The 27,904-nt window shown below is 53.6% G+C and overlaps 1 protein-coding gene across 1 annotated transcript; it reads right to left on the reverse strand.

Annotated features, from left to right (window-relative positions):
* Positions 1-1,810: 1,810 nt before the first annotated feature.
* Positions 1,811-27,650, reverse strand: LOC309352950 (uncharacterized protein; the record flags this gene model as incomplete). Its single annotated transcript, XM_081881776.1, has 11 exons — positions 1,811-3,288; positions 3,768-4,636; positions 5,510-5,942; positions 6,938-7,036; positions 8,143-8,259; positions 9,047-9,167; positions 10,257-10,405; positions 11,977-12,183; positions 18,541-18,687; positions 25,355-25,469; positions 27,318-27,650. 11 exons carry the CDS (start codon positions 27,648-27,650, stop codon positions 2,084-2,086), a joined length of 3,795 nt encoding a protein of 1,264 aa, XP_081737902.1. The 3' UTR covers positions 1,811-2,083.
* Positions 27,651-27,904: the final 254 nt, after the last annotated feature.

Below are 27,904 nucleotides of genomic sequence, written 5' to 3' on the forward strand. Positions count from 1 at the left end.
AGCTGTTTCTGATGCTTAGAGATCACCCTTTGTCAGGTTTAAGGATTGTGCACCATCTTCAGAAACAAGAGGCAAAAATTCTGTGGCAGAATCCCAGCCAGTTTTGCTTTAGTCTTAGGTATCCATCATTCACAGAAAGGTGTTGCTAGATGTCCCTGCAGAGTCTGCGGTGGCCCTTTCACTGTACCCACACATAGCTGTCAACATTTCCCTTTTTAAAGGGAAATAAATTCCCTTATTTCGAATAGGATTCCTTGCAAGAAAAGGGAAAAGTTGACAGCTGTGTACCCACAGCTTGCCTTAGGGCAAGGCAAGTCTCCTTGGACAAAATGGCCATAGATACAGCAGCGACTCTTGCCCTTCTTGAAGCAGCCCGGTAATACTGATCTCAAATATTTGCTTGCTTGTTCTCTCCTTTATTTATTAGATTTTATACCCCTCAAAACCTTGACCTATTTTATACCCCTCAAAACCTTGACCTGGCTAGCTATGATTTTGCCTCACTGTGTGTGCCTAGAGGGCTGGCAACTGCTGTTACGGTGGCATTCTACTAGGGAGAGCTCGAAGCACTGGTTGTGGAAAGTTAATGGCAGCATGGATGCAAGCTCCTCTGTGCTTAACTGCTGAGAAGGTGTTTTGCCTCAATGTTCAGCAGCAGAGAAATTGCACCCACTTCAATGGTTATAGCTACCCAAGCGCAGCATCCCCTGAACGTTAACGGTACACCAGTGAGAGATTTTCTTGCTGCAGCAAAGGTCTTGCCACAGTGCCTTCAAGGACCATTCAGGGGCAAGATGCACGCAGAGTGGTGATGCTCACTGATGCAACAGGATGTGCCTGTATCCTCTTTGCTGGTTGGACGAGCGTTGGATCATTACCCAGTTGCTCTCTGCCCAACCAGACCCAAAGACCAGTCACTTGTTTGGCCAAAGCCAGAATGATAGAGCAAGGTCTCTTTTCCCCAAGTCCGGCTGAGGAGGCAGAAACTGGTCTTTTCTACCTGACTTGCAACTCTCCCTTCCTGGACTGGAGCATCAGCTGCTGCCGCCGCTGCAGCAAACGCCTCCTTCAGTGCCCATTGCAGGACTTTTCTGAGACAGGTTGAAAAACCATCCTTCCTGGGTGGAGAGGGGCTCCCCACAGGGCTCAGGAGCTTGCCAGGGGCAGAAGAGGACATACAGCACTCGGGCAAGAGTTCCCAGCCTGAGCTAGGAGGGCGAGTCGTTTTATGGGGCGGGACTTAATTTTTGCACATTTCTTCAGGGAGCGGTCTTAAGAATATGTTTCTGGGCGTGAAGAATTCAAATTTCTTAAGTTTGTGACTAGATAACGTTTAGCTTGGCAAATCTACATTTGATGAAAAAGCGCATCAACTGCTTTCGGAAAATCAAATAATTTTAATTTTACCTTTTGAAAGTGTCAGGTAATGCTAAAAATGAATAGTATTAATAAATAAAAGTAAAAATATTAATATAAAATATAACTGCAGTCATTTTTAATGATGTCCATGCCATCTTACACATAGTTTCATTACCAAGCAAAACTAAGTTATATTAATTTAAGCAAGAAATCTTTTGAATTCCCAAGTCATTACAACTTTGTTGTAAAAATCAGCACACCCTACTGAACTTGTCCCTTCACTGCGCCCCAGCCCAGCCCTTGTGTTTCTTGTGCTCATTCACATCCTGCACCAAGCTCTGTTTTGCAAAGGGAACTGGGGGCCCCCTCCCCCCCTCCCGATCCTGCTAGCCTCATTCATGACTGAGGAAACCTGAGAAATTTCACATTTAAGACACGCCCAACAAAGTCCTTTCAAGAGGAACAAGGATTTATTGAGGTCCAGGGTGAAAACTTCCTACTAAGCCAATTTTTATAAAAGGTTTATAAAAGGTGAAAACAGTGCAACCGGTAAGCAGGGGGACTTCACTGAGGGGGACCTCTGGACGCTGTCCCCCTGGGAAGTCACGGAAGAGAATTGCAACCTGAGTTAGCCTGAGTTCCTGTCCCCCCTTCTTGGCAGCACCCACAGGGTGGGGTGGGGAAGGGGGTGTCCTCGCACAACACACACAACACACAGCGCCCCTCAGAGCTCCTCCGCCTGCCGCCTCTTCTCGAAGAATGCGCAGTAGGCCTCGCGGACGCCGTGCGCCTCCCCGGCCCCTTCTTCCACGTCCGAGAAGGTGTCTGCGTGGCCCTCAGCCGAGGGCAGGTCGGCGTAGTCCATGCCTTCCTCCCAGCCCTCCTGCATGGCCTCGTTGCGGCTCTCGCAGATGTTGTGCAGGATGCAGCAGGCGACGATGACCAGCGGGACGTTCTTCTCGGCCACGTCCAGGCGCTTGAGGAGGCAGCGCCAGCGGCCCTTGAGCCGCTCAAAGGCGTAGGTGACGGCCATGCGGCACTTGCCCAGCAAGAGGTTGAAGCGCTGGCGGGGGCCCTCAGGGGCCTCTGGGTAGGGCTTCATCAGCCACGGCCGCAGGGGGCAGGCAGGACCCCCCAGCAGGACGGGTCCAACGGGCACACCCTCAATCTCCGTGGTGGTCTGGGGGCCAAAGGTGCCCTTCTCCATGCGCTCGAAGAGCGGGGAGCCCCACGGCAGGCCCGAGTCCTGCAGGCCGCCCGACCAGCCGGCGTAGACGTCCATGAAGCACCCTGCGCTGTCGACCAGGGCCTGCAGCACCATGGAGACCAGCCCCTTGCCGTTGATGTAGGCCGAGGCGCCGTGGGGCGAGCACAGGATGGGGATGTGGGTCTCGTCCACGGCGCCAATGCAGTTGGGGAAGCCCAGCTGCTCAAAGCCCTTCATGACGGCCTGGGCGTCCCCCAGGTGGACCACGTGCTGCAGCAGGACGTCGTGGATGGCCTCGCACACTTCCATGACGATGACCGAGGCGGTCGACACGCCCACACCAAACTGGTTGGCCACCGAGCGGTAGCTGTCCGAGGTGGCCAGCTTCCAGAGCGTGAGGGCCACGCGCTTGTCGACGGGGATGGCGGCCCGCATGTTGGTGTCCTCGCGCTGCAGCACCGGCCGCAGCCTCTCCACCAGCTCCAGCACCGCCTCCCGCGACATGCGGAAGTAGCGTACCCACTCGCCGTCATCGGCCGGCCCGGCCACCAGGTTGTCCCACCAGTCCGTCTTCTGCGTCTTGCTCCACACCGTCCGGTCGTTGGGGCGGTAGCTGGCCCCCAGCAGCACCCGTGCCATGGCGGCCCGCTGCCTCCTGCGGCGCAAGCGGAGGTCACGCATCCGCTTGGCGGAGGAGCTGGGGGCCTTCCCAGGGTGCCAGGCTGATGGGGGCGGAAGGAAGAAAAAGAGAGGCATGAGTTGCTTTCTAAATACAGTGGTACCTCGGGTTACAGACGCTTCAGGTTACAGACTCCACTAACCCAGAAACAGTACCTTGGGTTAAGAACTTTGCTTCAGGATGAGAACAGAAATCGTGCAGCAGCAGGAGGCCCCATTAGCTAAAGTGGTCTTCAGGTTAAGAAGTGAAATAAAAACATAAACATATAATCCCCTTTGACTCCCCCCCCCCAAATTGTGGATCTTAATATAATGATTTTTCCCTCTACTCTAATTTTGTTGGTTTAGCGTATGATAGAAGTTTCCCAGGTGTTTACTGGTCCTGTTTATATGATTTTGCAGTTTTTGTATATTGTGCTTCTGTGTTTATTTTTACCACTTTGCTCTGGGATGGAAAACGTTCAATGAAGGGCAGGCTGTAAATACTGTGGAGGAATACATAAACCACTAAGCAAATACTCACGCTGGGCGCTTCCTGGGGCTGCCACGCCAGTGGGGTTCTCCGTAGTAGTCATGCTGGCGATCTCTGACCAGAGGCTGCTGGTGGCTGAAAGTCCATTGATGGGGCTCAGCACCAGGTCCTGGCTCTGGCTGCGAGCGGCTGCCCGGCAGGACTCCACAGCGAGGGAGGCGTCTGGGTCCTGCGGCCGCAGGGAGAAGTCCGCCAGCCGCAGGGTGGGTGAGTCCTCGTCTTGGCCCTCCAGCGGGCAGCTGGGCAGCCCCACAGCGTTGGCCGGGGGGTCCTGGTCGGGGGTCGGCAACTGGTAGCCAGGGAGGCCGGCCCCCTGGCGATACTGGCTTGTGAAGCGGCTCTGGAGGTGGAAGTCGGGGAGCGCCAGGGCATGGAGGTACGGATCCTGCTCCTGCAGCGTCAGGTCCCGCAAGTTGGGGTGCTGGGCGGGCAGAGCAAGCAGGAAGGGGGCTTCTCCCTGGGGCTCCTCCCTGCGCCCCCTGCCCTTGCGCCCCCTCTGCTTGGTCCTGTTGACGCACACCTTGGGCACCACCAGCCCCCGGCTCATCAGCAGGAAGCGGTCCAGGAGGGCAAAGAAGGGCATGGTCTGGCGCGCCCGGTTGGAGTGCAGGTTCCCGTCCTGGATCTCCTTGAACCCCCTGCGCAGGTCCTTGGCCCGCTGGCGGCACTGCTCCAGGTTGCGGTGGAAGCCCATCTTCCGCATCTTGTCCGACAGCCGCTTGTACTGTACCTCGTTGCGATAGTTGTCAAAGAGCGCCGTCTGGACGCGGTCGTCCCCCCACAGCTCCACAAAGGCCTTGGTCTCCGAGGTGGTCCAGTGGGCGGCCCGCTGGCGGACCTGCTCCATCGCACGCTGGCGGCTGAGGGATGAAAAGGAGAGGGGGCAGTGTGGCAAAATGAAGGGGCTGGAAGGGACCCTGGGGTCATCCAGGGCAACCCCCGGCAATCTCAGCTCAAGCATCCCTGACAGGTGGCCAGCCAAGCTCTGTTGAAAGACCTCCAAGGAAGGAGAGGCCACCATCTCATAAGGGAGACCCTTCCACTGTGGCACAGATCTTACCGTCCGAGAGATTATTCCTGATATTTAGTCAGAATATCCTTTCTTGCAACTTGAATCCATTGCTTTGGATCCTGCCCTCCAGAGCAGGAGAAAACAAGCTTGCGCCTTCTTCCCTGTGACAGCCATGGAGATATTTGAATATGGCTCTCCCCAAGGGGCTAGATAACCCTTGGGTCCCTTCCAGCTCTAAGATTCTATATCTCCTCTCAATCTCCTCTTTTCCAGGCTAAACCTCCCCAGCTCCTTCAACTGCTCCTCATAAGACTTAGTTTCCAGACCCTTGGTCATCTTGGCTGCCCTCCTCTGCCCACATTCCAGATTTTTGCTGCTGCATCACATGGTGGACTCATGTTCAGCTGGTGGTCCACCAAGACCCCGAGATCCTTTTCACATGTACTGCTAGTAAGTTAGGTGTCTCCCATCCTATATTTGCCCATCTGGTTCTTCCTGCCTAATTGCAGAACCTGACATTTGTCGCTTATGAAATTCAGTCTTGTTAGTTTTGGCCCTTGGGTGGAGGGCAGGGAAGAGAATAACCAACCTCCACGTGCAGGAGCTTTTTTATTTTAAAAACCCCAAAGATGAATTTCTCAGGCCAGAGACACCCGGAGGTGATCCCTGACTCCGTGACTATGGAGAATCCCTTTCCGCCAAGCGCAGACTGACTCCTCACCTGTAGAAGGCGGCCTCCAGCTGCCCAAAGGGGGGGCAGCCCTCCTGCGCGTCTGGCTTCTGGTCTCTGGCCAGGAGGGCGGCGATCTTGCAGCTGCAGCCAAAGCACTTGAAAAGCTTCCCCAGGGCCAGCTGGGCGTGGATCCGGGCCGCCTCCTGCTCCTCATAGACAAAGTTGCTCTTGCAGTCGATGCAGGTGAAGACCCGCTCCAGGCCGTGGGTGCTCTGGTGGGCGGCCAGGCTGCTCTTGCTGCCAAAGAACTTTCCGCACTGCGGGCAGGGCAGCGCTCGCTCGACAAAGTGGGTGCGCAGGACGTGGGAAATCAGGGCGTCCCGCTGGGGAAAAGTGCGGCCGCAGTCCTTGCAGTGGTGGGTGGCCGGCCCCTGGGGGTCCCCCCGCTGCTCCTCACGCTTGATGTGGGGCTTGGCCTCAGCTGGAGAAGGAGGAGAAAGGGCAGGTCAATACAGGTGAGAGACAGGAGTGCCAGCCATGCCCCCCGCCTTGCCCCCACCTGCCCAGGACCCTTCAAGACAGGAGCTGAATGATCTGTGGCCTTTGGGGAAGGAAAACAGATGTATCTTAATACTTTTGAAACAAGATTTAGCTTGATTTCTGTTGTGTTTGCATTGTCTGCTATGCCCCAGGGTGTCGTTTTAGGCCAACAAATAAATGAATAGTGACATGGCACAACGTCTATATGCCAAGGCTAGGAAAGAGGGTGGACCCCAAGCTGGGAAACTCAAGGTTCCCCAGCAAAAAAACCAGACAGGTACCGGGGGGGGGGGCTGGAGGAAGAAATAAAAGGTCCCCAAGGCAACCTTCCTCTATAAGTGATGGCTTTTTGCAGGTTGCCCAGTGACGCAACCTCTGTGAAAATCTACTCTGCCCATTTCGGACCACCCCGTTTCAAGTCACAAAGGGGCAGAAGCAGCCTTGCTCTGGAGGGAGGCCGAGACCCTCTGTGTCCCTGGAGAAGAAACTCATCTGCAACCCAAGTAGCCCCCCCCCATTTGCAGAGAGCTCCCCCTTGTGCTCCTGTGCCCCTTCCCCACCCCTCAGGTTCCCTTTCTGGCCAGCCTGATTCACCCACCCCCTCCCAGGAGGGCAGGGAGACACCCCCAGGGTGGAGAGGGGGCACACGCCCCATACTATCCAGCAGCATGCCTTGTACCGAGTCAGATGCTTGGCTCATCTAGCCAGGATGTCCTGCACTGACCGGCAGCAAAGGCTCTCCAGGGCTTCAGCAGGGCCTCTCTCCCAGCCCTTCCTGGAGAGGCCAGCGGGACTTGAACCCGGGACCTTCTTCCACTAAGCCTTCCCACGGGGGCCACCAAGTCCCAGCACAGTCCCAGAGGGGCCCCAGAGCTGCAACAGGCCTCCTGGCACCAACATTGCATGCTGCCTTGGAAGCCTTCTGGCGCCCCTCACCCAGAGCGCCCGTCTTGGCTTTTTCGGGCTGAGTCTTGCTGCAGGGATGCTCCGCGCCTGGTCCTCTCCTGACCTCCAGCTGCCGCTTAGCCCCAGAAGCTGCACCCAGAGGAGAGAGTGGCAGAGCGAAGGAGAACGTCAGTAGCTCAAGGGAACCTTAAAAGGTAGAGTCAAATTGCACCTGCCTGTTTTTAAGGATAGGGATGGAAAGAGGATTCCTAGAGCTACGATTAGTGTCCCTTAACAGCTTCGGACCTGTCTCCCTAGGAGATCGCCTGACCCCACCGGTGCCACTTGACCGCTTTGATCAGAGGAACTGGCACAGTTCCAGGTGCCACCGAAGACCTGTTCCGCCTCTGCCAGAACTTGATTGTTTAGTGCGGCAGCAGCAGCTGCCCTTTGGAACTCCCTGCCAATTGACACTAGGCAGGTACGTGCCTTTTCCCCTTTCAGAACCTGCTAAAAACATTCCTGTTTAGACAAGCCAACCAGGTGCTTAGAATGCTGACGTGAGTTTTAATTTAATTTAATTTTCAAATGTCTTAAATTATTGTTAATTTTTTGTAAACTGCTTTGAAGTTTGCTTGCTTGCTTACAATCAAGCTGTGTCTAAATTGAATGCTGGAGGAGTGAACCCCGAGGTCTCCGAGGGGAGGGACTGCCTTTGCCACTGCAGGGGGCTGGACGTCACAAGTCCAGGACGTCACTGATGGTCACAGCAGGATGGGCATGAAAGCAAAACGCAGCCAGGGATTGCTGCCAGCAAGTGTAGGCAATCCTGAGCTCCACAGACCAACATAAAGCAGCTTTCTCTGCTCCCTGCTGGTCTTGGGTAAGAAGCCACACCTCAGGGGTGGTGTAACCCTGGGGGTAAGACCCCCCCAGACTCCATGCCACCCCCCGACTTGCCTGCTTGTCAGTGGGCTTCTCCTGCGGATGCACAAAGCAGACAGGAGCTCCAGAAAAGGATTTGCACTCACTGCTCTCCATAGCCAGCCCAGAGCAGCCCAACCTACATGCGCACCAGGATCTGTCCCCTTCAGGTCGCCAACGGATGCCAACTGAGAAGCATCGGGTTCAGCAGTGGCCACATTTGCTGCTCACAAAGTTGCAGAGTTTGAAGGGACCCCCAAGGGTCATCCAGCCCAACCTCCTTAAAGGCAGGACTCAGTCAGGACCTGCACCCCTCGAGGGGCCTCACTCACCTGGGCTGGGCACTCGGGGAGCTTCTTCCGGTTTTTCCTCCATGGGGGCCTCAGAAGGAGGGGCCTCCCCTCGCTCCATTCGGCCCAAGACCTCTGGATCGGGGTCACGAGCAGGAGCTGCATGCGAGGAGAGAAAGTGGAAAAGTCACCACCTGTGGGAAAGACTTGGGCGCCACAAGGGTGAGCCAAGGGCCTGAAGGGGGCAGATGTGGGGCGGATGTGGCATGTGGCAAGAAAGCAGGGGGAGGGCCCCTCACCGGTCTCCCCATGGCAGTGGTCAGAGGAGATCTGCCTCTGGCCTTCCTGGCCACGGAGAAAGAGTTTGGACGTAGAAGCAGAGTCGGAAGGGATCGCCAAGGGACATCTAGTCCAGCCCCCTGCAATTGAGGTCCGCTGCCACCCTGAGAGGGGACTCTTCCCAAGGAGGAGGAAGAGGAGCCTGGTGGCTGGATCAGAGCAGGGCCCCATCCAGCCCAGCCCCCTGGGTCTCAGAGAGCAGGGCCCAGCCAGCAAAGCAACAGCCCTCCTCGCATCTCCCAGGAAGACTGCCATAAGACATGGAGGCTCCACCTAATGGTCACGGCTGGGGAGGCCATGTGCCTCATCCCCCTTTGAAGCCGCCACGTCACGCAGCAGCCCTCAGAGACGCTGCCCAAGTCAGGCCAGGCTTAGCTAGGAGAGGCCTCAGGGGAAGCTGGGAGGGGAAGGGAGGACACAGAGCCTTCAGCTGGTGATGGTGGGGCAAAGCCAGAACTTTGAGGGATCCAGCGGATCACCGGTGAAACTTGTCTGATTTGACTTGAAGGGTCCGCCATCACCCCCACCCCACCTTCCGGGGTGTCCTGGGGCCAGCGGCAGCGACCCTCCCCCCCTCCCCAGGGGTCTGTCCGAGGGGGACCCTCACCCAGCGAGGCCACCAGGTCGTGGTTCTCCTTCATCACGTCCCAGTAGAGGGCCTTCTGCCAGGCCGTCAGCTGGGCCCACTCTTCAGGCAAGAAGTAGACAGCTACGTCCTCAAACGTCACCTGGAAGGAAAGCAGGCCGCATCCTGCTCGGTGCCAAGGGAGCCGGCACCCTTTGCCCACCCCTGAAAATCAGCCTCTTCCAGAGGAGGGGGGAGAACGTGGCAGCTCAGAGCTTGGGCTGAGCGTCCCCAAACATCCAGAGCGAGGCAGAACACACTGAGAGAGGGGTCCCCCCCCAGGGGAGGAAGCGCAGCAGCAGGACAGCCAAGGCAGCTCTCCCGCAAAGACCCCACGCCAACAGGGGAGGGCGCCGTGCACAAAAAGAGAAAGGTCCAGAGAAGTCCCACCCGCTCAGGGGCCGGCCGTGGGAGAGGCCAGCAGCCCCAATCCTGCTCCCTGCGTCCCCAGCAGTGCCTCCCGCTCTGCCCTGCCCTGGACGTAAGAGCAAGAGACGGGGCTGCAGGATCAGGCCAAAGGGAGCCCCTCTAGCCAGCCTCCTGTTCTCAGCAGGAAAAACTCTGGACCTGGAGGCTCCCTATGGAGAGAGGAAGAGCCCTGCTGAGTCAGGCCAGCGGCAGGTCTAGTGCAGGATCCTGTTCTCACAGGGGCCGACCGGGGCCCATTACGGGAAACCCACAAGAGCCGCCTTCTCCCCTCCAGCGGCTGGCAAGGGGCGGTTGTTGTTGTTTATCCTTCAGTTGTGTCCAACTCTTCATGACCAGAGCACGCCAGGCCCTCCTGTCTTCCACTGCCTCCCTCATGCTGGTAGCTTCCAGAACACTGCCCCACCATCTCGTCCTCTGTCATCCCCTTCTCCTTGTGCCCTCCATCTTCCCCAACATCAGGGTCTTTTCCAGGGAGTCTTCTCTTCTCAGGAGGTGGCCAGAGTATTGGAGCCTCAGCTTCAGGATCTGCCCTTCCAGTGAGCACTCAGGGCTGATTTCCTTCAGAATGGAGAGGTTGGATCTTCTTGCAGTCCATGGGACTCGCAAGAGTCTCCTCCAGCACCAGAATTCAAAAGCATCCATTCTTCAGCGATCAGCCTCCTTGATGGTCCAGCTCTCCCTTCCATACAAGGGACCTCTCTTGGCAAGGGGTATCTCTTGCTTATTGCCCCTCCCTCCCACTGCCCACTCCCCCTCTGCTCACCTGAGCAGCCCGCGGGGGGCTCTGGGCCACCTGATGCTGCTCCAGGAGCTCCAGGACTCGTTGGTGCCAGCACTCCCAGGTGCAGAGGCCCTGCCAGGCGCCAGGTGGCTCTGGAGGGCGGGGGGACATCCAGGGGGGGCCTTTGCAGCCTAGAGAGCAAGCAGAGATAGGGTTGAGCAGAACAGTTGCTGAGCTTTTTGTGTGCAAAACCATCACTGCCAACATTGGATTTTCCCGGACATTTCACTGATTTTTGCCCAGACCCAGCTTGCGACTGCAGTATTCTGGATTTGTCCAGGAAATTCCGGGTGTATAGCAACCCGAAGTGGAGAGAGAGGGCTGCTCTGATGAGTCATTTCTTCCATAAGATTTTCACAGTTAGAAAGGAAGAAGCTCAAAGCGTTTGACCAAAAAAAGAGATAAAACAATACTTTACCAGTAAAAGGAACTCATAACAACCATCAGAGACACTGGAAAAGCTAAAACAACAGACGCAAAGCAGATTAAAATTCCCATTGGCTTCCTGAACATCTGGGCAGGCTTATCTAAAACAGGGATGTTTTTTAGCAGGCGCCGAAAGGAGTGCAGCGAAAGCGCTTGCTGGAAGTCAACAGGCAGGGAGTTCCAAAGTGTACAAGATCGAGTTCTGACAACGGCGGATCGGGCAGTGGAGCCAGTGCTGGCCAGTGAGGGGGCTCAGGCAGGGAAGCAGGCGTGCACTTTGGTCCAGCGTTGCTCCAAGACGCTTCCATTTCATTCATTTATTTATTTCATAAAAATTATACAACGCTTTATTGTAAAAAAAAAAACCAAACTCTCAGAATGTATATTTTATATTTGATGTTTTATTTCGGAACATTTTAATGTAGGTTGCAAACTGTTTTGAAGGTTTTTTGTTACAAATAAAAAGTGCTTATACAGCCGTACCTTGATTTTCTAACAGCTTAGTTCTTGAACGTTTTGGCTCCCAAATGCCACAAACCTGGAAGTGTCTGTTCCGGTTTGGGAACTATTTTTTGAAGCTGGACGTCCGACGGGGCTTCTGCAGCTTCCAATTAGAAGCCGCGCTTTGGTTTCCGAACGTTCTGGAAGTTGAATGGACTTCAGGAATGGATTCCGTTTGATTTTCAAAGTACAACTTTGTTGTTTTATATTTATTATATATAAATATAATTTTCCCCTGACAGGGACTCAAGGTGGCTTACAGATACAGTGGTGCCTCGCAAGACGAAAAGAATCCGTTCCGCGAGTCTCTTCGTCTTGCGGTTTTTTCGTCTTGCGAAGCAAGCCCATTAGCGGCTTAGCAGCTTAGCGCTATTAGCGGCTTAGTGGATCAGCTGATAAGCGGCTTAGCGGATCAGCTGAGAAGCAGCTTAGCGGATCAGCTGTTAAGCGGCTTAGCGGATCAGCTGATAAGCGGCTTAGCGGATCAGCTGTTAAGCGGCTTAGCGGCTTAGAAAAAGGGGGGGAAGGAAAAAAACCCCGCAGGAACTCGCAAGACATTTTCGTCTTGTGAAGCAAGCCCATAGGAAATTCGTTTTGCGAAGCACCTCCAAAACGGAAAAACCTTTCGTCTAGCGGGTTTTCCGTCTTGCGAGGCATTTGTCTTGCGGGGCACCACTGTATATAGAAAGCGTGTGGGAGGCTCTGATCTGAGGGGTGGCTTTTCCCTTTGCCCCTTACATGCAGCCCTGGCTCCAAGGACACCCCAAAGTGGTACCTGGGCTGCTGCTGGTGGGAGAGGCTCCTTCTTTGCCTGGTTTGTCCTGTGCAGGGGGGTCAGCGACGGCTGCCTCTCTCTCACCAGGGGGCTCCCCGAGGTACATGTCTTCCTCCATCGCCCAGTCGGCCTCCCCTTGTTCCTGCTCGTCCTCCTCTTCCTCCTCCTCAAGGTCACTGGCGGCTGCATCTTTGGTGGATACAGAGTCTGCCAAGGAGGAAGAAGCAGGGTCAGCAGTGCTCAAAATTCCCCAGGCACCTCCACCTTTCTTAATCAGGTGAGCAGAATAATAATAATAATAATAATTATTATTATTATTATTATTATTATTATTATTTATTTGTACCCCGCCCATCTGGCTGGGTTTCCCCAGCCACTCTGGGCGGCTTCCATAGAAACCAAAAATACACTAAAATATCACAGATTAAAAGCTTCCCTGAACAGAGCTGCCTTAAGATGTCTTCTGAATGTCAGGTAGTTATTTATCGCTTTGACATCTGGTGGGAGGGCATTCCACAGGGCGGGCGCCACTACCGAGAAGGCCCTCTGCCTGGTTCCCTGTAGCTTTGCTTCTCGCAATGAGGGAACCGCCAGAAGGCCCTCAGCGCTGGACCTCAGCGTCCGGGCAGAACGATGGGGGTGGAGACGCTCCTTCAGGTATACTGGGCTGAGGCCGTTTAGGGCTTTAAAGGTCAACACCAACACTTTGAATTGTGCTCGGAAACATACTGGGAGCCAATGTAGGTCTTTCAAGACCGGTGTTATGTGGTCTCGGCGGCCGCCCCCAGTCACCAGTCTAGCTGCCGCATTCTGGATTAGTTGTAGTTTCCGAGTCACCTTCCGTGCACCCACATAGAGCGCATTGCAGTAGTCCAAGCGGGAGATAACCAGAGCATGCACCACTCTGGCGAGACAGTCCGCGGGCAGATAGGGTCTCAGCCTGCGTAAGAGGTGGAGCTGGTAAATAGCTGCCCTGGACACCGATTTGACCTGTGCCTCCATGGACAGCTGTGAGTCCAAAATGACTCCCAGGCTGCGCACCTGGTGCTTCAGAAGAGCTTCTTTACTGCATTTATCTCCCAAGGAGCACATGGGTTCATGCCCCTTCTGAGCTAACCCCTAAAACAATCCTGTGCGGTAGGCTAAGAGATTGCGACTGACTCCCAGGTCACCTGGTTAGACTTGGGACGGAATCGGGATTTGAACGCTGATCTCCCAGGTCCCCGTCCGACCCTCTCACCACTGCCCCGCACTGCCTTCCTGGAGTCCTCCTGCCGTGAGGCAGCTCTATAAATGAAGTCGCCAAATAAATATGGGGGAAGCAAAATGTCACTTAGAGGAGGATCTGAGATACTGTCCTTGAAGCTTGATTTTTAGGTTTTATTTTGTTCTGGAGGGTTTTATTTGATGTTTCAATGTGTTGTAAAGCACTTTGAGATTTTTTCTTTAAAATATAAAATGCTATAGAAATTGGGGGTGGGATTCACAGGTGAAAAAATTGAGATTTAAGGTACCATTTGGCGATTAGCTTACATATCTGAGTTTCTAACCCTGGGGCTCAACGTCTGCGGCTGGAACCAAATAGTGGCCAGCTAGCAGCGTCTTGGGAAGCGGAAGAAAACAGCCTTCTGGGTCTCTGCAACCCCCACCCACCCACTCGACCCGGATCCTGGCTCTCCCTCCACCACGTGGCTTCTCCTTTTCCTGCCGGTGTGGCAGCTGAGAGACCCGACACTTCCCTGGAAGCAGCGTGGCACAGTGGTTGGGAGAGACCAGGGTTCAAATCCCCCCCTTGGCCAGGCTGGGGGTGACAGCCTTGAGTCCAGTCCCTGCCTCTCAGCCAAAGCCCCTCGCAGGGTCCTTTTGAGGAGACAATGGGGAGGAGGAGACCTCTATACGCCACCTTGACCTCCCTGAGGAAAAGTGGGGTGCAAATGGAATAAACCACCAAACAAATGGGGGGCTCCAACCAGTAGTATGTTTCCAAAGAGAGAGGTGCTGGGCACAAGCTTATCCGCAAGCCCCCCGCTTTGCCTTGACTTAGAAGCCTTGGGGCTTCTAAAAGAGAACCTCCAAAAGATGTGATTCCAGAAAATGATCAATCCAACCTTCTAACTGCTGCTAAGATTACAACAGCTAAAAATTCGGGTTGGGGAGCACATCTCCTGCTATATCCAAATGCGTTGAGAAAACTAGGTTCTGAGTAATTATGATTTAGCTAGCTTATTACAAACGAAAGTGTGCAAACCAGCCTAACAGGTTCATGGGGGGGGGGGAATGGGGGGGAGGAACAGTTTGGGAAAACAAGCTCAAGGATCACGTCCAACCTAAGGCGGCTTTCCGTCTGCTCTCACCGCATCTCTTTGTGCTCTTTGTCTTTGGTTTGTTAAGAAATGATTTACAGTGGTGCCTCGCAAGACGAAATTAATCCGTTCCGCGATTCTCTTCGTCTAGCGGTTTTTTCGTCTTGTGAAGCAAGCCCATTGACAGCTTAGCGGATTAGCGCTATTAGCGGTCTAGCGGCTTTTAGCGATCAGCTGAGAAGCGGCTTATCAGCGGAACAGCTGATAAGCGGCTTAGCGCTTAGGGAAAGGGCAAAAAAAAGCGGGGGGGAAACCGCGGGAACTCGCAATATTTTTTCGTCTTGCGAGGCAGCCCCATAGAGAAATTCGTTTAGCGAAGCGCCTCCAAAACGGAAAACCCTTTCGTCTAGTGGGTTTTCCGTCTTGCGAGGCGTTCGTATTGCGGGGCACCACTGTATACACAAGAAGAAAGAAAATAAATGAGAAGTCCCATGTAGTGTGGGGGGGGACTCTTCCCAGTTACTCCGCAGAGAAGGGAGGTTCCTGCCTGCCCCCCAACCAGGGCACTTTGCACAGCACAACCTGCCCCCAAGAGGTTCTTCCCATGGAAAATGAGAGCATTTTGAAGCTGACATCCCTAGCCGCTCCCGAGTCCCCCTTTGGGGTGCAAGGACTCAACTCAACACTTGAGTGCGCGCAGGCCGACTCCACAGGGTTTTTTCCTAAGACACCAGCCTGCCCATGCACAGACAGCAGCCATCCTTCTGAGACCCAGAGAAGACGCCATTATTCTGCCGCTGTCACCTCTGTCTCTGCAGGTGGTGCTGCCAATCTGGAAAGGCCAAAGGAGTCTGGAGAAGGGTACTCCGGTAAGCACTGAAGCCACAGGTCCTGCATTGCAGGGGGTCGGACTGGATGACCCTCAGGGTCCCTTGCAGCTCTACAAGCCTATGACTCTGGGCTCCTGAGGAAATGAACACCTGCAGCTGACATTGGCACCCAAGAGCCCGCCTCAAAGTGGTCCAGGCAGGGCAACCGGAGATGCCCAGGTGCCCCTCAAAGAGCACCCCCTCACAGCCCGGCAGCTCTCCCAGACTGACAGCCCAGACCCAGAGCGTTTGTCCTGATGCCAGAGATGGACAAAGGGGCATCTGAGCCGCCTGCAACCCCCCTCCCCCCTGCGCTTTGTTATAAAAGCCGTGTGACTGTCACCAGACTGCACCGCAAGGAAGCCAACAGCCTCCCCTTCGAGGGCTGCAGGGTGTGTGTGTGTGTGTGTGTGTGTGTTTGTGTGTGTCTTCTGTCCTCCTGGGGTTTCAGGCTCTCCTGACTCACTCCTGACTCAGGACTGAGTCTCTTTCCCCTCTCTGCTCCGCAGCCTGAGTTTGAACCCGAGGTGCGGCTCCTCCTCCGCTGATGCCTCCAGAGATTAGAAGAGACTCAGCTCCTTCCTCCACGTCCTGCAAGTCATCCTCATGAGGCGGGGGGAGCCTGAGAACCCCCAAAGAGCCCCCAAAGGGGACCATCAAGTTGAGCGGCCAAATATCCCTCCCTGCCTCTGGCCCTGGAGTTCCATGAGAACATAAGGAAAGCTGCTGGATGAGGCCAGGGGCCCGTCTGGTCCAGCCTCCTCTTCCCTCAGGGGCGAACCAGATGGGAAACCCACAAGAAGGACCTGAGCAGCACAAGAGCAACTCTCCCCTCCTGGGATTCAGAAGCCATTGCTACCCACGGCTGGGGAGGCAGAGCAGAGCCATCCTGGGGAGGAGTCGCTCAGAGCCCTCTTCTCCTCCAGGGATTTGCTTAACCTGATTTTAAGCCACCAGGTCAGTGGTCCTCGCTGAGTCCTGCAGGAGGGAGTTCCACAGTTTAGCTGGGCGCCATGCCAAGGAGCACTGTGCAGCTGCCGCGTAAAAATGGGGTGGATGAGGACTGCTGGGCAGAGGGAGCCCAGCTGAACCCCTTGCGCAGCAGGAGGCGCCTCTGTCTGGCTCCTGGCAGTGCCAGGGCTTGGCCCTCTGCCTCCCCCACAACCACTATCCAGACCCACAGACTGTCCCAGCACATCTGCCCCCTAAGTGCAACCTCTCTCACCCAGGCAGCAAAAGCCCCTGTGAGGAGGAGGAGGAGGAGCAGGTAGCCCCCCCCACCTGCGATGCCCCCAAAGGAGCAGAAGCCCGGTGCCAGGGCGCAGCAGGTAAAACCCCTTCCGACTTGGCTCCCAAAGGTGTTCCTTGGCCTCTGGGAGCCTGACTCACATCCAGGCGGGTCCCAAGTTGGCGGTGCTTGCATTCCCTTTCCGAAAGAGAAGGCCGGGAGCAGCTGTCCCCATGGATTCATTGCATTTATATCCCACCTGTGTCTCCAAGGAGCTCAAGGCCGTGTGCAGAGTTATCCTTCCTCCCACTTGATCCCCACAGCAACCCTGCAAGGTAGGCTGGGCTGAGAGGCAATGACTGGTTTCTAAAGGAACCCCCAGGGAGCTTCACGGCCAAGCGGGGATTCGAACCCTGGTCTCTCCCAGGTCCTGGCCTGGCATTCCAGTCACTGGGCCACGCTGGTGTCTGATCAAGAATAGCCGGCCAACGGGAAGCAAAAGGGAGGCAGATTTATGCTGCAGGGGAGGGTGAAAGATTACAGAAGGCAGGCAGAAGTCTCTCTTGCCCCTTAAGATCCTAGAGCTCGATGGGGCCTTCCAGCAAAACTGAACATCGGAAGATTCAGGCCAGATCAAAGAGGGAAATTCTTCACACAACACACAGATAAACTGTGGAACTCGCTGCCACCAGAAGTACTGATGGCTACCAAACTAGACAGGATTGAAAGAGGACTGGACAAAATCATGGCGAGAAGGCTAGGCATGAAGTCAGAGGCAGCAGGATGCCCACAAAGGCCAGTTGGTGAGAATCATTGGGAGTTGGGCAGGGGGAAGAATCATAGAATCTTAGACTAGGAAGGGACCCCAGGGTCATCCAGTCCAACCCCCTGCAATGCTGGAATCTCAGCTCCAGCATCCAGGAAAGGTGGCCAGCCAAGCTCTGCTGAAACACCTCAAGGAAGGAGAGTCCACCGCCTCTCGTGGGAGTCAGTTCCACTGCCAAACAGCTCTTAGTGTCAGAAAAATTTTCTGAAGGTTTAGTTGGAATCTCCTTTCTTGTAACTTGAAGCCACTGGTTTGAGTCTTACCCTCCAGAGCAGGAGAAAACAAGCAGGCTCCCTCTTCCCTGTTACAGCCCTTAAGATATTTAAAGATGGCTCTCATATCTCCTCTCGGTCTCCTCTTTTCCAGGCTAACCGTACCTAACTCCTTCAACTGTTCCTCATAAGGCTTGGCTTCCAGACCCTTCATCATCTTGGCTGCCCTCCTCTGCCCACATTCCAGCTGGTCAACATCATTCTTAAATTGCGGAGCCCAGAACTGGACACAGTATTCCAGGTGTTTGTCTGATCAATGCAGAATAGAGTGCTACTATTAATTCCCTTGATCTGGACACTAGACTTCTGTTGATGCAACCGAGAATAGTGTTCGCTTTTTTTGCTGCTGCATCACACTGTGGACTCATGTTAAGCTTGTGGTCCACCAAGACCCCTAGATCCTATATTTGGTAAGCCAGGTGTCCCCCATCCTATATTTGTGCATCTGGTTCTTCATGCCTAAGTGCAGAACCTTGTATTTGTGCCTATTGAAATTCATTTCTCCAATCTGTTAAGGTCATTTTGAATTCTGATTCTGTCTTTTGCGACATTAGCTACCCCTCCCAGATGAGTGTCATCTGCAAATTTGATGAGCATCCCCTCAATTCCTTCATCCAAGTCATTTATTAAGACATTAAGCAACAATGGGCCCAGGACAGAACCCTGTGGCACCCCCCTTGTCACTTTTTTCCAGGATGACAAGGAATCATTCATGAGTCCTCTTTGGGTTTGGTCAGTCAACCAGATAGAAATCCACCTAACAGTTACCTCGTTCAACCCACATTTTACCAGTTCCCTCACAAGAATATCATGGGGGACTTTGTCCAAAGCCTCACTGAAATCAAGATACACTCTGGACACAGCATTCCCCTGATCCACCAAGTCTGTAATTCCATCAAAAGAAAAAAAGAAATCAGATTGGTCTGGCACAACTTATTTCTGATAAACCCCTCCTGGGTCTTAGTAATCACAGCATCCTTTTCTAAATGCTCACAGGCCAGATGTTGAATTATCTATTCTAGGACCTTCCCTGGTATTGATGTCAAGCTCACCGGTCAGTAGTTACCTGGGTCTTCCTTTCCCCCGTTTTTGAAGATGGGGACAACATTTTCCTGCCCCCAGTCTGTAGGGACCTCACACGGCTGCTGCTGCTGCTGCTGTGACCTTCCTGCCCTTCTGTGGGCTTCTTCCCACTGAGACATGTGGTTGGCACCTGTGAGAAGGGGAGGCTGGACATTTAACGTACGCCGTGAACTGCCCTGTAATCTTAAGGGGAAGGGTAGCATGTAAATTTAATAAACATGAATGACAATATGTTGCTGTGGGCATCTGTCTGTCTCAAGACAGAATGAAGTGCTCCAAGAAGTCAAGCAAGCAGCACTGAAGTGGCCTCCCTGGGGCATTGTGCATGGGGGTCCTGGGCTGCCCAACCCCCCGAGTCGGCCTGGCTGACGGGGTCCAAAAGAAAGCAGAGCAAGACGTTGGGCACCAGCTGGGCTGCAGGAGTCTCTGGAAGGAGGAATGCAAGGTGCCACCCAACTGTCTTAGGGACTCCACTCCAGAGGCTGACTGTACTTGGGGCAAATGTTGCTGCTGTAGGCCAGGCCTTTGCTACGCTGGCACCCTCCATACCTTTTGGGCTTCACAGAATCGTAGACTTGGAAGGGACCCCAAGGGCCATCTAGCCCAACCCCTTGCAGTGCAGGAATCCCTTGTGGGCTGCACACTTTTCTCTGCTTTGGCTGGAGGTGAAGCTCCTTCCAGAGTCAAAGCAGCGGCTCTCCTTCCCTGGGACACGTGAAGCCTCTGGATGAGTCACCCGGGCGTCTTCAGGCAGGTGCCTCAAGCGAGGAGGGGCTCAGAGGCTCCACCCCCACTGACTCATGCACTCCTTTGGCAGCGCCAACAGAAGCCACTCAGAATGTGTGAACACACCCGCAGTCGGCCCTCTTTCTCTGGGCGCAGCTTCTGCACCTCTCTCTCTATGCAACCCACCACACGGCATTTCTCAGTGCAGGTAAATCCTGCAAGAAAGTCATGGGGCGTTTTCTGTCCTCCTCCTCCTCCTGCAAGGGATTCAAGGGCATCTGGAAGGAAGCTCTAGAAAGGGGGGGGGGTGTTTCACAGAACTTCCAAATCCTGATGGGATGCATCCCTTTGCGTGCATGCCCAGGTGCATGATGAGCATGTTCATGCACACACAGCGAGGCCCGCGCATCAGCCTGAAGCAGGAAAGGGCCTCTTCCCCAGCCTGCAAATTCCCTAGGATGATTTCCAAGCTGGGCACCGAAAGAGACTGCCTGGAGGAAGCGCCCCAAAGGTGGAAACCAACCTGCCCCGGTTTGTTCTTGACCGACAGGCCTTTCCTCCAAAGATGAAGGGGGCTGCCTGGGTCCCAAAGACCAAGGAGAAGCCATTCCCTTTGGTTCCCCTTGCAGAGTTCAGCTGGGGAGAGGACGGTCGGCCCAGAGGCTACTCCTGCTGGGGGCAGAAGAGGCTGTGTTTGGGGTGTGTGGCAACTGCTTCTGCTCTGCTCCTCTTTCATGGGGCCCTGGGCTGCTTTTTCATAGAATTGTACAGTTGGAAGGGACCCTGAGGGTCATCTAGTCCAAACCCCTGCGATGCAGGAATCTCAGCTCAAGAATCCCTCACGGACGGCGACCCAACCTGTTGGGGGAACCTCCAAGGAAGGAGGGAGTCTGCCCCACTGCCAAACAGCTGACAGAGAAGCACTCCACAAAGGAAAATACCAGACTTTGGCTTTGGGGCCACACAAGGATTCTGCATCCCACTGGACGGGACGGGGGGCTGTACAGAGATGCCCAGGGCAGGTGAAGCCCCACCCCGGCCCCTTCCCTTCCCACCTTCTTTCCCACGCACCTCCCCTCTCCCTTCACCCCCCGCTGGCCAAGCCACTCCCCCCTTTCCTTGCTGCGGGGCTAGTTGTCCCTTCCACCCCTAGCAGCCCTCAGAGCTCTGCTTCCATCCGCCTGCCGCTCCCTCTCCCTCTCCCTTATAGATTTCCCACCTGGGGAGTAAAGTCACACCTACCCTTATTCACCCCACATCATTGAGCAACCACCAGGATGTGTGAACCTGCCAGCATCAGTCACCAGGCAGTGAGTCACCAGAAATCTCTGCCTCCAGCCATGCCAGGCAAACGTCCCCAAAGTGCCAAGCCGTTTATTTGCGGGTTTTCAAATGTGCCTGACCATGCAGGCAAAGAAGAGCCATCACAGCTAGTGGCCATTGAGAGCCCTGTCCTCTGTGGATTGGTCCAGTGCTCTTTTAAAGCCATCCAGGTTGGTGGCCATCCCTGCCTCCTGTGGCGGAGAGTTCCACAGATTCACTGTACAGCGTAAAGGACTTTCTTCATCTGTCCTGAATCTCTCAACATTCAGCTTCCTCAGATGTCCATGATTACTTATGTGACGAGAGAAAGCAAAACTTTCCTCTCTCCACTTTCCCCAGGCCACACATCATTTTCTAAACCGCTATCATGTCACCTCTCTGTTTCCTATTCTCCAAAGTCCCAAATGCTGCCACCTTCCTTCGTAGGGAAGGTGGACCAAACACCTGACGTGGCATGTGGTGCTTTCCAGGCTGTCCTCAGCAGACATTCAAGCCCAGCCTCCTGGCCTGAAAACAGGAGGCAAAAGCCCTAAGCTGCCCCTGGGCTCCTTCCACGTGGAAGCAGGAGCGCAGCCAGGCCTCCTGCCCCACAAGACTTCCTTGCTTTGGGCCATGGCGTCTCCCCAGGGGCCACGAACGAGCAGCCAGGCCAAGCTCCCAGCTCGCTGGTCCTGGGCACCCAGGAGGGGGCAAAGAACGCCCTGCCTTCCGGGTGAGGGCAGTTCCTGCAAGGGAGGAAGCCAGGCCCCCTCCATTCTCTCCGCAAGGAAGAGAAGGCTGTCTCCATGGCAATCGGACTGGAATCCCAGCCTGGACCACGGAGGGAGCCCAGCGCTAGGCTGGCTTCAGTCCCTTGTCAGGCCTGGAAGCCGAAGCCGTGCAGAGTCCGGCCTCCCTTGGGCACCTGGCGGAAGATCTGGGGCCCGTCCGCAAAGCAGATTCAATCCACATTCACCCTGCGGAACCAAAACATGGATTTGACTCCTTCCAGGCCCAAAGCGAGTGCCAAAAGGAGAGGCCAAGGTCTTCCATTTCTCTTTAGCAACCGAGTTTAGAGGGGCTAAAAGAAAACGACGACCCTCCAATGTAGGACAGAGGGAGGGAGAAGGGGAGAGGGGGAGAGGGGGAATCCCCCTTTCTTGCTCCTCCTCCAGAGCACCAAAAGTCTCTCCAAGGCAGATGACTTCCGGGTTGGCGCCTCCGGTAATGGCGGAATTCCTCTGATCAGGAGGAATTTGCTTCGTAAGAATCCGGGTCTGGCCGCCACGGTGAAGGCGGAGACCCACTAGAAATCACAGGCGGGTGAAGCCTGTGAACGTGGGATTCGGCTGGCACCTTTTGCGCCTTCCCTACTCGCGGGGAAACCCGGTTTCGGGGATCCGGAGCGATGTGGGGTGAGAGGCGCGGTGCTTCGAATTGACTGCTTCTTCCACGGAGTGAAGCCGCATAGCTGTTGCCGGAGAGCGCTGACTTTTTCCTGTGGACAATTTGATCTTAAAGCAACTACCCGTGAGTAGAGCGGAGAATTGGATTTTTAAACATCTTAATTTGGTGCCGAAACAGGGAGGTCTAAAACAGGAAGTCCACCTTCCCCTTTTGTAAATAGATTGAAGCAATGAGGATGCAAGCTGAAGTCTTGGAAAGCCTATTGTAAAGGACTAAATTTCCACCAGTAAAAAATACTAAACCCCCCCTTGGTGGCAGGAGAAGAGGGGGGAAAGTTTTGGACTGAGTATACCTGCAGGAGAGAGCGAACAGAGTTAATATACCACCGCTCCAATCCTGGAAACGGGCTGCCAACAGGACTGACGTGGTTAGAACCTTCACTGACAGTTAGTTAAATAAGAGGAATACATTGTTTCCATGGTCTCCATCTGCGTTTAAAAAGGAGTAAAAGTAACAGAAAATTGAAACTAACTTTACTGTTTGAATTGAGTTTAAAAGGACTAATACAAATAGAAACTGTTTCCCTCTAGAGGAACTGTTTCCCTCTAGAGAAGCTTTTGAAACTGTTACAAGAGTTGAGCCGGGGGAATTTCCAGCTGCAAGATAAAAACCTGTGAGATTCTGGGGACCTTGAATCGGTTAAGAATGTTGACAGAAGAGGCCTTAGTGGTTGTATTATGTAAGATAAGTGACTCACTGGAACAGCTTCACAAAAAGGTGGATGTGGTAACTACCAAAATTGACAATTTGGGACAAAAAGTGAATACCAATATAGAAACTATTCAGAAACTGACACAGGAATCTACTTTGACATGGCAAACTGCGGAGAAGGCTAGGGAGAAAGTTATTGCCGTTGAACCTAAAGTAACACAATTGGAGAGAGAGAGTCCCAGCCTTACAGATGCAATTTGATGACCAAAAGTTGATGCCTGCTATGATTGAATTTAAAGAAAATCAGATTTTGAGGATCAGAGCCCTACCTGAACTGGAGAAGGAAAGTTTGATAGATTTCCTTACACAGGAATTTGATGACTTTTGGGACCGGGACTTGTTCAAGAAGAGATTAAAACTGTGAGGGCTCTCAGACTTGGAAGAGGAGGGAAAAAAGAGAAGAACAAAATAAGAGACTGTTGGAAATACCAGAGGAACTTAGAAGAACAACAGTCAAGAGTGGAAATTTTGAAAGATGTCCTGAAATACCTTTCGGATCTTAGATTTAACTACAGATATTTGGTTGCCCTGTCGAGAAGGAATAAAATCATCTTTAGGTGGGAGTTTCCCCGAGATCTACTCTTTAGCCTCAAAGGAAGGAAAATGAAAATAAGATCAGTGGAAGACAAAGTAAAGTTCATGTATAAATACGAAGAAGACTCGCAGAAGGGACTTGGAAAACAGTTAAGAGCATCGGACAGAAGATCACCAGGTTGATGGACTATAGGGAATTGGTGGATATGACTGGCAGAATCCGGGACCAGGGAGAAGAGTCGGTGGAAGAAGATTGGAAAAAGTTTAAAGACTATTTATAAAAATATTGTAAAATTAATGAGTGTTAGAAAAATGTTGGAAAGGAGCTATATGGCTTTAGTAGAAATGTTACAAGGAATTAAGTACAAATAGATTATTAGAGTATTAAAGGGAAAATAAAGTTAAAATATGTTAAGACAATTATATATTAAAGGGAAAAATAAGGTTAGAATATGTTAAGATAAATTACAGGACAGAAAACAGAGGAAGATGAAAAGGAATTGCTGAAACAGTTAATTAAAGTGGAATACAAAAAGGGAGGTGTGAGGAGGTCGTTGAAACAAGTAAATGAAAGTTAAGATACTGAACTTATTAGATGTGTTTTAAATTGTGTTTGTTTGGTTTTGTTAATTTAATGTTTGGGGGTTGGTGTTGTGTGGTTTTGTTTTTGTTTTTGTATTGTATTGTTTTGTTTTGTTTAATTCTTTGTCTTTCTTTTGCAGTCTTTAAAATGTTAATAAATATTATTTTTTTTAAAAAAACAAAAGTCTCTCCAAGGCAGCTGCTCCCTTGTGACTCTGAATGCAGATTTTCCCACCGAGGTATCCTAACACACCTGGACTGCACAAAACAGCTCATGTTTCAAACCTAAAGATAGTCAGAATTAAAAAGCTAAGTAGCAGAGCTGGAAGGTTCGCTCAGTCAGCACTCAAATAAAGGGGCGCACAAAAGCCACCAAATAAAGAAACCCACAAATCTAAGTATTGAGTGACGCATGTCGCCAACTGGTCGCGCCCCCCACCAACGAGATACAGGCCCTGTGCCTCATAAAGACGACCCAAGTGTACAAAAGAAGCACATTGCAAGCGTACCTTTGTGTAAGGTGAAGGGGGGGGTTGTGCCTCCTACACACCTTCACCCAAACGCAGGCCAACAAGGTGTACACCCTGACACACTGCGCGTGTGTGAAGGGAGCCACTAAACTTGGGTTGAGCATTTTGTGGACGGGACGCCCCAAATGGTAGCCAACCCTGGTCTGCACTACGCCCAATTTCAGACCCCACCACCCAGCTTTTAGAATGTCTTAAATTATTGTTATTTTTTCCTACTGATAATTGTATTTTTTCTCTTTCTTGTAAACTGCTTTTAATTTGTTTGTTTTTTTAACTATCAAGTGGTGTATATAGTTTATAAATTTTATAAATAAATCGCCCACGTTGAAGGACTTTGTCCAACTCAAGAAGGGGGGGGGGATGACATTGCAACTCTCCACCCTTGGAAATCTGTAGAAATAGTAAAATCCCCCTTAAAACTAAGGGAACTGTATATCAGAAGAGCCAGGATGGGTCTGTGAAAACAAGTCACAGGTGGTTTATTTGGTTCCTCCTTTTTTGGTTACATTCACATATAACGCGCCCCCCCCCCATTTCACTATAAATTAAATACAATATTCTTTTGATTTTAAATATAGTGGGGGGGGGGGTTGGGATGTGTGTGGGGATCTTAAGAGTTGAATAAAGAGGCCATTTCTCCTCCTTCCCATTGGTGTCCCCCCCCGCCCCGCAACCGCCACACCTCAACTTCCCCACTAAGGAGAGATTTATTCAAGTGGGCATCCAATTTACCCTCCTTTCTGATCCACTCTCTGCTCTTCCTGGACCCATTTTAGTGGCCAGACTGTCTGTCAGCAAAACTTTACTGACACTTTGCTAGTCTGTGTGTCTGTGCAGAGCGGGGGCCTCGGACCCTGAGCTCTCCACGCAGCAGACACCCCAAGCTCTCCCCCCCCCAAAAAAAGCTATCTTTGATAAAGAAAGAAAAGAAGGGGCTGTCCTCACCCAGTGGGGCCACTGGCTTGCGATTTTCCAGCATCACCTCCCTCTGCATTTGGACGCCTTCTGCCATCCTTTTGCACCTCCCGCGGGAAAACAGGTCTGAGTGTCCTTGAAGCACCTGCAAGATAGAATCACAGAACTGCAGAGTCGGCGGGGTCCCAGGGTCATCCAGTCCAACCCCCTACGAGGCAGGAATCTCAAGCAGGCACAGCCATCAGCACCCCACATTTTGTAACTGGGCTGCAAAAGACGTCCTGCTCTAATCAACTGAACTGGAACGGTTACCGGGGCCACACAATCCCTGCTCTGCATTTGTAAGAATTCAAGCTCATAGTGTGGCAGTACCCACACTGTGGAACTCCCTGCCTCTTGACTCCCGGCAGGTGCCTGCTAAAAACATCATTGTTTAGACAAACCTACCTAGATGCTTAGGAAGGTGATGCCAGCTTGAATCTGTTTCCAATTATTGCCATTTTAACTTTTTGAAAGTTTTCCATTGTTGTTGTTACTTTTCCTTATGGATAATTTTGCTTTATCTTTTTGTAAACCACTTTGAGAGGGGTTTTTTTTTTTTTTGCTGTATAAATTTTATGAAATAAATTTTATGAAATAAATAAAGAAACTCAGCAGCGGCCCCCGTAACCCTAAATTTTATGAAATAAATAAAATGAATAAAGAAACTGAGCAGCGGCCCCCCTAAACGGAGCAGCGGCCCCTCCAAGAGGTCAAGAAGGGAAAATGCACACCAAAAAGCATGTTCTTCTATTCCAGACTGATTTCAAAATAGCCAACAACCTCTTCTTATAAATGCAACAATACAGACTGAACAGGCACAGACAATCCAGCTCCCAGGAGACATGATCTCGGGGGTGCACCCAAAATGGCACTTGAACTCGCATCTTTCAAGGTCACCGCTGCTGGCAAAGGCCTGGGGGAGGGCTGGCTTGCGAGGGGTGGCTGGGCCAGCAAAAGGGCCTCTGACACGGGGGGGGGGGGACACCCCCAGATCACAACCCTCTCCTCTACTTTTAAGTGGCTCTTTGCAAACTGAAGTCTTTGGCGTGAACCTGAAAATGCAAGCATCCCGACTGAAGGCATCTTCCAGTTGCAAACTCAGATTTGTCCCATGTAAGCTGCCAACTGTGGCCCTGCAGGCAGGCAGGCAGGCAGAGGGGCGCCTGGGTCAGGAGAGAGATTTACGGTATTATCTTCACGTGGGCAAAAGGGACCCGCTTGCCACGCAAAGGCCTCGGCTAGCTTGTTCCACTCTCTCACCCCCCTTTATTCCAAATCAATTAAGTCCTGCACCCCATCTCCTGCCACGCTCTCCACGCACATGCAATGGATTGCTCGGGACCTGGGTGCCAACTCTGCCCGCCCCTCGTGCCCTTGACCCGCCGGCCTGGAAGAATGTCAAGATCCACCTGCAGGCTGAGATCCCTGACTGGCCTGAGATGGATCTGGAAGTGTCTGCAGGGCAATAAGAGAAGCCCGGCCAGATTTGGGGAGGGGGGGGAAGCTCGGCCACATCTCCCCCCCCCCGGCACTCTGAGGAGGGCTGGGCAAGAGATGAGCTCCGCTTCTTCAGCCCGGGATGCAGCAGCAGCAGCAGCAGCAGGCAGGTGCCCAGCCGCCCCCAAGGGTGAGGGGGGGTCGCCCGGCAATCGCGGACCCCGCCCCCTCCTCCCTCCCCCCCCGGCGGCGCCCTTGGGGTGGGGTGGGGGGCATGGCATGGCATGGCATGGCATGGGGGGGGGCTGCTGCCCTCCTCTTGCGCTCCCCCCGCCCGGCTCTCTGTCGGCGGCGACCCTGCCGGGATCGGGGCCGCCTTTGTTCCGAGGCCGCCCCCGCCGCGACACCCCCGGGGGGCGGGGGCGGGGGGTCAAGCCCCAGGGTGGGGGGGGTCAGCCGCCCATCGGCCCCGCCTGCCGCCCCCCCCCCGCTGCAGGGGGCGGAGGGGACCCACCTGGGGAGGGATCGGCCAGCCCCCAGCCCCCTCCCTGGCCCGGCCGGCGGCGGCGGCGGCGGCGGCGTCTCCCGTCTCGGCTTCCCGGGGAGGGGGCAGCCCCGCCCCTTGGCCGCGCAGGCCCCGCCCCCGCCGCGCTGCACGACGGGACTTGGAGTCCTGCCCGGGAGACCCGGGGGCTGCTGACCCGCCGAGGCCCAGGCGGCCCGGGAGCCGGGATCTTCCGCTGCCTGCTCGCCGCTGGGAGGCGGGTTCGGAGCTCTGGAGCTCTTTGCTCTTGTTTGGTCCTCTGGATGCCCCAGGCCGTGGGGCTGCTGACCTGGAGCCAGACATCCTGGAGAGGGAAGTCAAATGGGCCTTGGAAAGCATTCAGAGAAGCCTAGAATCCTGGAAGAGTTGGAAGAGACCCCAAGGGCCATCGAGTCCAACCCCCTGCCAAGCAGGAAACACCATCAGAGCACTCCTGACATATGGTCGTCAAGCCTCTGCTTCAAGACCTCCAAAGAAGGAGACTCCACCACACTCCTGGGCAGCAAATTCCACTGTCAAACAGCTCTTACTGTCTGGAAGTTCTTCCTAATGTTTAG

Source organism: Podarcis erhardii (assembly GCF_964252035.2).
Source record: "Podarcis erhardii genome assembly, chromosome: 12".
Classification (NCBI taxonomy): domain Eukaryota; kingdom Metazoa; phylum Chordata; class Lepidosauria; order Squamata; family Lacertidae; genus Podarcis; species Podarcis erhardii.